We start from the raw sequence: 12,960 nt of genomic DNA on the forward strand, positions 1-12,960 counted from the left end.
AACGCTCCAGAGGTCTAAAAAACAGAATCGCAATTTAGATTTTCAGATAGTACAATTAAGAAGGTCAACATTGTTAGCTACTTTGCAACACGAGAAAGCGTCCAAGTTTAGTCTGTAAGCTTACTAATTTTAATTCTACATTCACCCACCGAGTGCAATGAATTCATTTCTCCAGTTGTTTTCGCTACGCTGTTTCCATCCGAAAAATGGGCCTAGCGGGGAACAAAAATAACAAAAAAATTATTATTTACCAGGGTTCGAACAAAACTCCCTCTCAATCATCTGATTATGGTACTCAATTTTAATGGCTTATTTACGTAGTCTGTTTCCCTAGCTGGGTATTTTAGCACAGAACAATTTCGGTACCAGAGCTCTTAAGTCGCTAGTGGTGTTTGATTTATAAAGAAGCTGTAGAATTTCGCTGGTGTTAAAATGATTTCATTCAAAATTAGCAATGATAGCAGACAGCTTTGCATTTACTTCGATGAGTATTAAGTATTTAAGCACTGAAATGTTGTTATAACCGGCGCTTTCGTAATCTGTGCGCAATTGTTTAAAGTGCTAAGAACTGAAATGAAACAAATACGATATGTGATTTTTATCTTACCGGCCTCAGGCGAAGTGCCGGACTTTGTAATCCGATTGCGTGAAGTGCCCGAGGTCTAAAAAAGAAACAGAAAAATCGAAATTTAGAGTTTCAAATAATACAATTAAAAAAGGCAACATTTAAGGCTCGAGTCTGGCTTTGCAAGACAACAAAGCTTCCTTGATTAGTTTGTAGCTTATTTTAAGACTACATTTACCTAGCAAGTGCCGCCGGAATTCTTTCCTCCAGATTGTATTGCTGCCTTACGCTGTTCGCATCCGGAAAATAGGTCTAGCAGAAAAAAAGATAAAAACACTAATTACTAACTGGAATTTGATAAACGTTCAGCACAACTCAACTAAGTGTTAAACTACTCTACTAAACTCCCCCTTAATTATGGAACTACATTTCAATATTTCATCGTCACTCAGATTTCCCATTTTACGCTTGAAATCTTAGCGGTAAAAAAATAGATTTCGAATGCTTGTATTATGGCCTTACTCTAGTTCATTGTATATTATTTCTATCTTGTTAAGCCCTCTTACTTTCTGCTGTTGACTGTTTGACGGCCTTGTTAGTAAGCACTCCAGGGGTGAAGAAATATCATTTTTAACAGTCTTCCATCACTGAATCGCTCTTTTTTAGTGTTAGCTGCGGAAGAGTGTTCTAAGGAAACCAAATTGCGTATCAGGAAGTGTTCCAAGTAAATTCTAGTTTATCCACAATTTCACATTGCAAAAACATGCCAAATAAACGAAGTTAAAATAAATAGCTCACAGGAAGGGGCGAGGCTTTTGTGGAGGAAAAATATGGCTTTTCTTTGTCAGCAAGAAAGCAACACGAGCAACCCGGCGTTGACGACTTGAACAGTTGTTCTAGTCGGTAAAAGATGTTGTTTACCTATTTTATGGTTCAAAATCAACTCACTTTTTCTCGACGACTATGGTAAAGCCGAGCTCCTTCTTCGCTTGAGATTCAGAAGATAATGAGGGCAAAGGAGCTTCTTGCTGGTACAAATCACCCAGTGTTATCTAGCGCGTTCATCAATGAAGCGACCACAATGTGCTCTGTGTCTTAAAACCTGAAGCCAGCTTTGACTACTGAACTGAAAGCTTTGAGAAAAAAGGAAGAAATCTGTGAGATAACGTCATGGCACTTCACATCGCATCTTCCATTTCTCTTGTGGATACAAACTAGGAACAGATCAGAGCATACACCGAACAGCCATTGTTACTTTTTTGAAACAATGGGGTGTTTACTGAAGGACATATCCAATTCCTTTCAACAAGGCGATTTAAAGAAGGGACGGATTGAACAGAAGAACCTTGAAACACATTGGGTAGAAGTGATAAATCGTAGTTTAAAAACTTTCCCGAAGCCTGTTGTATAGTGTTATTTTATTGAATCTTTCTGAAAGGTATAGCATTCACTACCAGACAAGAAATTATCAATGCATACTTTTAAAGAGAGATACTATCTTCAGGAATGGAATGATCGAAAAGCTTTCGATCTGAGAACCATGCTTTTAAAGAGTCACGTTCATTCTCAAATGACGCGCTCATAAGGATCAACATTGACAGCTGTATTTACTGTGTACCGATAAGGTTAGTACAGCGTGATACTTAATATATTGCGTAAAATTAGTTGAAGATACCAAGAGATTTTATCACATCACCGGTAACTAATCTCCGTGATCTAAAAAAGTCATTAAAAATAGACTGTTTTCACAATAGATCTAGTTCACAGTCAGTCAGTCAATAGATCCATCAAATTATGCATCAAGCAAGTAGTAAACAGCAAACGAGTGCTTACTTTTACTGGAAAAAAGGAAGTCGTCGGTGGACATCTTGTCTTGCAATCATTCACACGCAGACTTGGACACCAACATGGAGAAAAAATGCCTCGGGGAGGATATAGGCTGGATGTCAGACCGCAGTAAGGACAAATATGGACCATCCTAGAGCCCAGAGAGAAAGAGAGAGACAGAGAATAAGAATTTATTGATTAAATATCCTAGCTCATTAAAAAATACACACAGTCATTCCACCCAAGTAAAACAATGTTTCAACCAGGCTGACTCTATGTACCTGTCGACATTGGCGTCCGTTTCGTATAAAATGCATCCTCAAATTCTCCTCAAACCAAAGCTCAACAAAAAAACTATTTCTCCAAGCCCACTACCAGTTTTCTATCAACATTCAAATCAAGTAATATTCACTTTTTCAGTGATTTGAAAATTAAAGCTTCAAACCCGGATGGCATGTACAATAAAAGGCATGTCTGGAGGTTTGATCATGCACCCCGGGCCCTATTAATTTTAAGAGGCATCCCAGATTCACTTCTCAACTTTCTATGAAGAGTTCAAATGAGAATAAATTCACTGAGAATAAACTAAGATCCTATTAAGAGGGATCCAAGAGTCACTTCTCAACTTTCTTAAGAGTTCAAATGAGAATAAATTCACTCCTTAATAAGCTGTCTGACTGCATTTGGCATGAAATAAGCTCTGATTAACTAAGAAATTCTCAAGACATCTATCACACGCGCTGACTTGAAAATTAAGGCTTCAAACCCGGATGGCATGTACAATAAAAGGCATGTCTGGAGGTTTGATCATGCACCCCGGGCCCTATTAATTTTAAGAGGCATCCCAGATTCACTTCTCAACTTTCTATGAAGAGTTCAAATGAGAATAAATTCACTGAGAATAAACTAAGATCCTATTAAGAGGGATCCAAGAGTCACTTCTCAACTTTCTTAAGAGTTCAAATGAGAATAAATTCACTCCTTAATAAGCTGTCTGACTGCATTTGGCATGAAATAAGCTCTGATTAACTAAGAAATTCTCAAGACATCTAGTCTGATTAATAATAATAATAATTAAAATAATAAAAAGGTTCTCATTGCACATTGATAATGCTCAATGCTCTTGGAATTGCATATGATTAAAAAGAATAAAAAACCTAGTTTAAAGATGGAAATATGAAAATCTATGAGTAGGTTAAAAACTATTACTACTACTATTGTTGATTAACTAAGAAATTCTCTGGACATACATTGCACGTGCCTTCTCATGGTTAGAATTGATGGACATGACTTTTTCAGTGACTTGGAAATTAATGGTTCAGTCTCTGAGCTGCTTGTTAGAGTGGAATTCGTTTTCCGAGATTAAGTTTTATTTTGATCAATACTACAAGCTCATGTAGTTTAGTCAATCTGTGGAAGAGCCACGAGTGGAACCTAGAGTTGTGACTTGGAGTGTGTATAGTGTTGTAACTAAGTTAACAACTGCAGATTTATAGACAATTAATCAGTCAATCAGCCTTTATTATAAAACAATAGTTTTTAAAGGTACAAAGCTAGTGGGTCATTTACGAAAGTAAGGAAGGAACTTTATTTTACCAGGGTAGCCCATTCAGCAATGAGGCTGGCATCCATAAGGACCCTGGGGAATAAAGATACGTACAGTGATCAGCTCTCATTATGGATGAAAGGATGAAAGGATCTGTTAGGATTTTGTTTGAAACCTAAAATATATACAATAAGTATATTAATTATTTGATAAGAATTACCAGCTTGAAAAGTTCATGCTTAGTATAATTTTTAACACCCACAAATCAGTATGAAAGTGACAAAGGTATGTGGGTATGAAAGACAAGTGACAAAGTTACCTTTCGGTCGGTAAGAATCTTTAGTTTGCTATGAAATAATACTGAATAAAAACTGGTATAAACTGCACATCAGAGTAATTTCGAAGATTTCAGTTGACCAAGAATGTTTTGATGTGCTACACTACACCATCACTCAGTGTTCACAGAAAAAAAAGCAATAGACCAAAATTATACTTAAAATTCGGGAAATAATAATATGGGGGCATAATGAATAATTCGAAACATCGCTATGCTAAAAGATATGTTTCTATACTTAATAAATGTTACGATCTCACCCGCAAATGTCAATATCGCTAAGATAAAAACTCGCTCTTTATATAAACGAAGATCTAGCTCGAATTTGACAATTGTATTAAAGCACAATGCCTAGAAATCGAGGTCCAGTACCACTCAACTTCCTTGGAGACGCCTGGACATGCCCTATGCATAACTAATGAGCAAATGAATCGCGTACGCGATTCATTTGGGATTAATGTTTCTCAATAATTTTCATTGAAGTGTTGTGGTGTAATCTATAAATCTGTCTTTGGTGAGAAACACCAAAATAAAGTCCATCCATTGACCTAACAGCTTTGTTTGTTTTACGGTCAATTCTTACTGATGTGACGATAGCATTACCAAGTCAAAAAGTCGGATGAAAATTAAAAAACGTAACTGAAATAGCAATTATTACAAGGCTATTAAGAATACCTTTCTCATTGCGTGATTCAACGTAGATCGACCGTCCACTTCTCTGCGACTCAAGTCATTTCTCTTTGATAGCAAAAAGGGAAACTTAGCGTACTTAGGACACTCAAATATACTAGCCAGCTTCCGTACCGCACTTCAAAGAGCGAAAAACTTTTCGCAAATCTTCGTTACGTTCCGCCATGTTGCACGACTGTTGACCCCATGTGGTTTGATCACGTGATATGAAAGGACCATACGAATACATGCGAGTAACATACGAGAACATACGAGAACATACGAGTACATACGAGTAACGTACGAATACATACGAGTAACATATAGGTACATACGAGTAACATTCAAGAAATAGAAAACATGTACCGTGTTTCTGTCGAGTTATAGAAACACCAGAGGAAGTTTGGGAGAACGAGAAATGCTGTGGGAAGGCGAGCCGCAAGCGAGTGTTTCCACAGCTTTTTTGTCCCCTGGGTGTTGTGCTAGAATCATGAGTGGACAACTTCCGGAACTGAAACGGGGGTACTGGAACAAAGGTGTTCAAGACCGCGTTACCCCATTTCACAGGTTAAATGTAATTACTGTCCTGAAAAGTTTACAAAAATTGCTAATACAAATTGTCCTTTCAACACAATTTAATTCCTTGAACTCAGTAACCTTTACATTGCAGACAACAAAGATAAGATAACAATGCTAAAGCTATCTAATACTACGTCTTCTCTAAGTAAAAAACGTAGTGACCCTATGATCAACAGATGAATTCTTGTCGCTATCTAAAACCCATTTGCTTTAATAACAACGATAACAGATTTCCTGTGGCGCGTAGTTCAGAACGCGACAATTGTTAACAAAAGATAAGCGTTAAAATGACAACAAAAACCGAAATGGACCGTCTTAAAAAGACAGTCTCAGCCGACTCAATAATGAAAACCTTTTTGATTAATCTCCAGGCCGTGTTGAAAAACAAAATGTTGATCATTGGGCACATTTCTATAATTATGATGAGAACAAGAAAAGTTTAAAGAGCGATTTCTGTATGGCCTGGAAAAACACTGGCGGTTTTCCCGAGTTTTCGCAATCTGTTTCATTATAGACGGAGAGAACTATATTTGATTAACCAATAAGAAAGACCTCGCGCCGTTAACTCCGTTCACGAAACAAATCAAATTGCTTCGTTTTAGTTTATCTAGATCATACAGAAATCGTTCGAGCATCTCCGTCATCAGACTATAAGCACATATCAAACTCAAACGCACTTGATTATAATAGCTATATAATGGATATACATGCCAGAAAATCTATTAATAACAAAACTACGAAACGTTTAAAAGGACTCAGTACTAAAGTATTTAAACTTATATAAAGAAGCTAAGTTGCTTGATAATATATTGGAAAATATTCTAAAAAGTGTAAAAAAGAGTTGACAATTTAAAGCTTTTCATAATGAGCTCCTTATCTTCTCCACATTCTTCGATAGTCTGACCAACCAGGTGGAGGTACTAGGTTAGGCAAGAAATCCCATAATTCATCTGCTATTTGAGCAGGTGACTTAGCAACGAACGTTTCAAATTCTAACCGAAATAAGAAAACTCCCTCCGGAATGCACGAAGGTTCGAGTTCGCCCTTATTAATGGGATAAATTTCCTGTCTACAATGGGGGCATTTTCTTTTACTGGTACTCGCATGCTGAAAACATTTTAGCAAACAGCTCTCGTGCATAAAAACCTTGCAACAAGGAAGTCTACGAGAAGCCAGTGGCCCCGGAGTGTAACAAATCAAACACTTTGTTTGCAGAAAAGTTTGCAAACGTTGTTGATCTCTTTGGACATTTTTGCGCTTTTTACCCATTGCGGGTCTGAATTTTGTAGATTCACCTAAAAAACTCTAACTCAATATTTCTCTGCTCAGTGGCAGTAATGGCTTCTCAAAGAAACCAAAAGGTGTCAGAATTAATATTCCGACAGGGTACCCTCTATAAATTGCCTATTGCAATGTACGTCCTCGGGTCTCTATCAGAAATTACCAATTATTAATTGCCTCTGAATCACAAACAAAACAAAGAAAATTTTGGACAGCAGAACTGTTTTCTGTATACATTCAGACGAGAATCAACAGAGTTTTCTAATTAAACGCCAACTGAGTTTAATTCCCTATTTCCTTAATTAGGTGCCCTAATAACAACCGCCTCTAAAATGTTAGTCGACTTAACGTTCAATGCCTTGGGCGATGTCAAGATCCAGTCGAAAAGGCGAAATTTGAAATTAATGTTCAGGACGCTAGTTTAAGGAAACGCAGTATTATAACTTAGAAAATCTCTTGGTTTCTCCCGACGATCCCAGGCAACCCTCGATTTGACACGACATTTCGTGGGTAAATGGAACATGCATGTTTTGACTTGGATTTTCAGAACAGCGAGAAATCCGTACACGGCTTATTTGACGCGAATGGCGTTCAATTCAGCGCCATATGCCAGTTTTTGACTTAAGTTTTTAGTGCAGCGAGCAATCCGTAAAGCTCATTTGACACGAATGGAGTTCCATTCAGTGCAAATGCAAGTTATTTCTGTTTTCATTAACGAGGTTTGAAAAAAAATTTAGGCAGCTAAATTTGAAAAAAAAGCATCACACAAATATAGCTATTGCTCGTTTTTATAACTTCAGATGTAACGGATAGAGTCAACGGAATCATGCTGTTATGTGTCAACATTGCTATAACGACTCTAAAAATGATTTGAAAACGTTTTTTTTAAATCATTTTTCTCTGAAAATGACTAGAAAATGATTTTCGATGCGATGTTAGACAGAAACAGCTGACTTCAGTTGTTGATAAATCTCTTTCTTGGCACTCCGAAGCTCATAACTGCCTTCGTCTCGCTTATAAGTGACATCCAGTGGGTAGATGAGACTCGAAACCTTCTCCTCCCAGACCGAATGGCCAACCTGAAACTTGTAGTGGTTTGGCTTGCCTTCTATTTGCTTTAGCCACGCCAAGCGCACGCTCTGACCATCTGCGCTGTACTTTAAAACCTTAGCCAAGAATATCTCGGGCGATTTAGCTCGTGCATCAGCCGGTATAAGAGCGCATATTTCTCCAGGAGCGGGTAGATCACGTTCTTCCCCTGATGAATCATCCTCGACTTCGTCGTCAACATTGCAAGATGTACCTGGAACGTCGTCCACTATGGCGTTAACTGCTGATTGATTAAGGTAGTGCAATGCGCGTTTCGTTCTTTCCTGTTGACTTCTTTTGTCGTAGACCTGCATTTGAGTGCGCAAACTGTGCTTACAGACACGAGCTAAGCTTTCTGCCAGCTGTACATCGGAACTTTCTTTGCTAGACCTAAAGTTTTCCACCAATGCGTGTCGCATTTCGTTCATTGTGCAGTGAAAGCCGAGATTCTCCCGAAAGATTTTCGCCAAGTAACTGGAGAAAGATCCCGGTGATTTAAAAAATGAGCCTCGGTTGTTGACAAAAAAAAAGTCATGACTACAGCCCCGGGGTATGAGCTTTAGTCGCGACCGTTCGACGTAACGCTTAACATGAAAATCCACGAAATGAAATTCGCTCATTTCTATGACATTCGGTCCGTATCTTTTCACCGTTTTGTAACCTTTCTCGACGAGACGGGTGACTCCGTTTTTCGCAAACACCATAAAGTTCTCTCCGTTCGGTAGCTTCCCGACGATTTCATCAACTTCGTTCTCTGGGATATCTGTAACGATGCGAAGGGTTCTGAACTCTTTAGCACGGCCTGGATTTATCGCAAAAAGTAGCAATAGTGTGAAATTCATGTGCAGACGTGCTTTCTGTCGCACATCGAGTTCGTCTTCGAATTGTTGATGAAGGGAACGGGTTAATTCTTGAAATTGCGGCCAAAACAGCCTTCTCTTCTCAGGTTCTTTGGTGGATTCCAAAACAGCATGCTCTCTGAGGAGTTGGTTCTGAAGGGCGCGAAGATCACTAATGCTATCCACTGCGTCATAATTTCCGCGACTCTCGTTTGCATGCAGGAATTTCGCAACCTTTATGAAGGACATTACATAAAGGGCAGCAGTGTTGTTCTTAACTCGCCGGCTATGCTTTATGTGCTTGATAAAGGATTCCACGATATTCATATTTTCCACCAATTCCAATCGAATGTCTAGCTTCAACGTGCGCGAACAATAAGCCAAAAAGATCACTAACCGTTCCAAAGTTTTCGCCCACGTGACATCCGACAGTTTGGACTGTCTGCGCTTAAAATTCAAGTCTGATTGAAAGAATTCCTTCATTTCACTCACACGTTTAACGACGTCGGGGAAGCAATCTATATCTATATCTTTTTTATGAAACAGCTCGACAATGCCATAATCTTGTTCGCCAGCGCTTTCTTCGTCCGGTGAGGACTCGAAATTGGTATCGCTGTCCGAGGAATAACTTGACTCGGGTTCCGAGTCTGTCGAAATCTGCTCATCGACTATTTGTTCCTGTGATTCTGAAAACCCAGTCATTGGCTTTTCTACGGCTAAACTTCCCGGAGAAGAATTCAAGAGATTTTCTACTAAGAAATTGGTACTTAACCCATGTTTTTTGGGAGGCATAGTGGACTCTACATTATCCCTTAAAAAAATGTCCCCTACGTTCTGATTTTGTCCTCCCCCGTGTGTGTAGTTAGTATCGCTACTATCACTAAGATTACTTAAGAAAGGTCCATACAGTTTTTTAGAGTTTTCCTTTCTTTCTTCGCGTGAATCGTGATAAGCTTCAAGAATGACAACGTCTCGTTTGGAAATCAGCGAGAGGAATTTGTAACAGGCCAAGTAAGGTCTAGCAGTTCTCAACTTGTTCTGAATTTCTTGAGGCGCCTTCAACAGCTTAAGACCAAGATTTCTCATGCGACTTTTAATCGTACTTTTAGGAATGTTAGGAAATAGTTTATCGCAGACCTCAACGAAGACGAAGTGAAGACTTCCATAGCATGATACTGGTTCGATTTTCCGCTGTTGGATTGGGATTATTTCTTCGGAAACAGAGTACTGACTTTGGAAAGTTACCTGTGGGGGGAAAGAGAGGTCTGTTAGTTTTTGGAAACCAAAATCCTACTTCATTCATCTGTGCGCCACAGAGTTGTGTACGCTATGCTCCACTCGCGCAAATGTGATATATTTCGGAGTTTTCACTAGCCCACAAGAAGGAAACTCAATGGTACATTTTATCCTGTCCACTTTTGAGAAAATTTATCGTCTCATTTGCAGGAAAAATTGATGCTGAGGACGGTTTCAAAGGCTGAAAGCACTGTCAGATATTAGGAATAGCTAGGAAAAAGCATTTTCATTTTTTTGCGCTTTCTGTTTTTCAACTTTTGGTGACATGTGTTTATCTTAGGATGAGAATTACTTATCCTCAAGAACGAGTTAAAGAGGTAAGTCACCAAACAAAATATAGCTACACATTGAAAAGTATCTGGTATGAAATGCAAATTACATAGAAACTTCAATTTAGTACGTCTTCTTTGATTTTTAGGAACAGTGAGTCTATAAACTGTATACGGCTGAATAAAAATAATGTAAACAGAATTTGCGTCACCACTATTTGCATATGCACTGTTGTTATTTGAAACGAACAGCACTGGATGTTTAGCAGCATTATCGCTCCCTCACTCCATATACTCTATAAGCTTGGAGCCTCCTTTACTGACAAACTTAAAAAATGGGTTAGAATATTTTTTGGCAATGTGCTACTTTTAAGAAGTTACTCCGTTTGATAACTGACAGCCGTGAAGAAATGAATTCAAGTAGAGAGCTAGTTATTTACGCTTAACCCACGAAACAAAACATAATTACACACTGAGAATGGCTTGTAAACAATTTTAAAGAAAACAGAAAATTATTGTTAAACTTAATATTTGTCACCAGTCTGCCAAATTTTAAGGAATTTCACAGCAGGAAACGCAAAAAATTCACTGTCAGTCTTTAATTCTGATGTAGTGCTCAAATTTCATCATACTTACCCCCGCAGGTTGGCGGCAGATGAAAATTTGACAATACCCTCAAGATCAAGCTACCGACCTTCATCAAAAATAAAAATATCTCTAGACATTAACTAGTATCTGGCACGAAATAAAATTTGAATAGAACTTCCATTTGGTAAATCTTTAAATTTTAACAACAGCGAGTCTATCAACTAAATACGGCTGACTTTAAATAATGTAAACAGAATTCGCGTCTCGCCTATCTGTAGATGCATTGTCGTTATTCGACACGAGCAGCACTGGATGTTTATCAGCATTATACTCCCTCCTTTGCTCCATATACTATATAAGCTAGGAGCATAGTTTAGTAAAGAACTAAAAAGTGGGTTAAAATATTTTCTGACAATGTGCTATTTTCATTAGCGACGTTGGCTAGTTCGATTTCTGACAGCCGCGAAAAAATTAATTCAAGTAACGAGCAAGTTATTTCCGCTTAACCCACGAAACAAACCATAATTATGCGTTGGGTAATGGCTTGTAAACAATTTTAACAACAAAAAATTTATATATAAGGATTTGTCTTCGTTTTCAACAAACAGATGGTCTGCAAACAAAAGCCAAAAGATTTTGCTTTGTAAACATTAAAGTTTGGGTAGCAGTTGTTGGGTGTCAAATAACGCAAGCAGAAGGTTTTTGATGTTATCAACTCGTTACATTACATGAAAGGCAAATAACACAAGCAGAGTTCTCCATTCGAGAATCGCATGTCATAACATCGACTTAAAAATATTTCATGACATTGCGTACCCCAATAGAAGTTTCTCGAAACGACCAATTCGAAACTTTCGTCCCATCGAGAATTTCATGCAAGATATGACAAGCGAAATTATCCATTCCACAATTGCATATAATTACTACGACTCAGATATTTCACAACATCATGTTACCATTATCTAAGTTTGTCGATACGACAGATTCCTTTCATTCGTGGAAAGGAAAATTTTCTGCACGAACCTACAAGCACACTCCTCCATTAGACAATTTGATGTAAATACAAGCCCTTGTAGGGCTTACTTTATTTTACACAACGATACAAAACGAAAGAAACAAATCTATACCGAAATAAACGTATCAAGTATCAAAACAGTAAAATTCCTCTGTACGAAAACCTAAAAAGGAATAAAACAGCGGAACTCCGAAATTTGTAAATTCGAAGATCTGTATTTCGAGAACCGAGTCCTTCCAAGACTGTACTATATAACACTTATTGCTTCAGATTATTTAACACTTCGTACATACAACTGGATGCAGTGATATTTTTTAACAGCGAGTTATAGCCGAAAGATCACAAGTGCTCCATTTCGCAAATTACAAATACGTATTTTAAGAAACGGGTGCTTCAGTACCTTACTTCCTTCGTTACCATAGTGATAAAGCGAACATTAACTCGTGAAAGGTGAGTCAAGTAGTAGGCACTCCTTTCACCGAGCACAAATCTGTAAGCTCGAAACCGAGCGTGCAATAATTTTTCCCCTGACGATTTCCCTGCAAACCAAGGCCATCACGTGCCAGTTTAGAGTCCCGGGTACTGGGAAATATGATCCAAGTTCTGGATATCAACCCATAGTTGCTCAACCGAGCGTTCAATTGTTTTTCCTTGTCCATTTCACTGCAACCCAAGGCCATCAGAAGTTAGTATAGAGTCCCTGGGACTGGACAATATCCCCCAAGTTCCGGGAAATCGAGCCAAAGTTGGTCAAAATCACGATGCGTGTAAGTCGGTCTTCGCTACCTTTTTCACTCTTAAAATTAAGTGGGGCTATTTTGGCGCTAGAAATTAGCTCCAAAGCGAGCGTGCGATAGTTTTACCTCCATCCATGTCACTGAAAACCAAAGCTATCACGATGAAGTTTAGAGTCCCCGGGACTGGAAAATATCATCAAAGTTCCGGCATATCGAGCCAAAATTGGTCAAAATCACGATGCGCGTAAGGCGGTCTCGGCTATTCTTTCAGTCTTAAAATGAAGTGGGGCTATAATTCGGCCTAGAAGCTCAAAACCAAACGTTCA

At 38.3% G+C, this 12,960-nt stretch overlaps 2 protein-coding genes and 2 long non-coding RNA genes across 4 annotated transcripts in view; all 4 read right to left on the minus strand.

Annotated features, from left to right (window-relative positions):
- Positions 1 to 1,026, minus strand: part of LOC149097812 (uncharacterized) — a 1,172-nt gene extending 146 nt beyond the window's left edge. The window contains exons 1-5 of the mRNA XM_089277966.1: positions 961 to 1,026; positions 804 to 877; positions 608 to 662; positions 150 to 212; positions 1 to 14 (exon numbers count right to left, since the gene is read on the minus strand). The exon at positions 1 to 14 is cut by the window's left edge and continues 146 nt beyond it. Of these exons, the coding sequence (XP_089134092.1) occupies positions 1 to 14; positions 150 to 212; positions 608 to 662; positions 804 to 877; positions 961 to 1,026 (272 nt within the window). The remainder of the gene's footprint in view (positions 15 to 149; positions 213 to 607; positions 663 to 803; positions 878 to 960) is intronic.
- A 103-nt stretch (positions 1,027 to 1,129) lies between these two features.
- Positions 1,130 to 2,561, minus strand: LOC149097813 (uncharacterized). Its single transcript, XR_016203788.1, has 3 exons — positions 2,399 to 2,561; positions 1,514 to 1,698; positions 1,130 to 1,252 (listed from the first exon to the last, which is right to left on the minus strand). It is a non-coding gene; the product is annotated as an uncharacterized LOC149097813 (long non-coding RNA).
- Positions 2,562 to 3,896: 1,335 nt separating this feature from the next.
- Positions 3,897 to 5,223, minus strand: LOC149097814 (uncharacterized). The gene is made up of 2 exons (XR_016203884.1): positions 4,948 to 5,223; positions 3,897 to 4,031 (listed from the first exon to the last, which is right to left on the minus strand). It is a non-coding gene; the product is annotated as an uncharacterized LOC149097814 (long non-coding RNA).
- A 1,591-nt stretch (positions 5,224 to 6,814) lies between these two features.
- Positions 6,815 to 12,757, minus strand: LOC149097815 (uncharacterized). Its single transcript, XM_089278177.1, has 2 exons — positions 12,298 to 12,757; positions 6,815 to 9,974 (listed from the first exon to the last, which is right to left on the minus strand). Exon 2 carries the CDS (start codon positions 9,813 to 9,815, stop codon positions 7,737 to 7,739), a length of 2,079 nt encoding a protein of 692 aa, XP_089134303.1. The 5' UTR covers positions 9,816 to 9,974; positions 12,298 to 12,757; the 3' UTR covers positions 6,815 to 7,736.
- Positions 12,758 to 12,960: the final 203 nt, after the last annotated feature.

The sequence above is a fragment of the Orbicella faveolata genome, unplaced genomic scaffold (assembly GCF_042242905.1).
Source record: "Orbicella faveolata isolate gen_17 unplaced genomic scaffold, um_ofav_v1 contig_46, whole genome shotgun sequence".
In the NCBI taxonomy this organism is placed as follows: Eukaryota; Metazoa; Cnidaria; class Anthozoa; order Scleractinia; family Merulinidae; genus Orbicella; species Orbicella faveolata.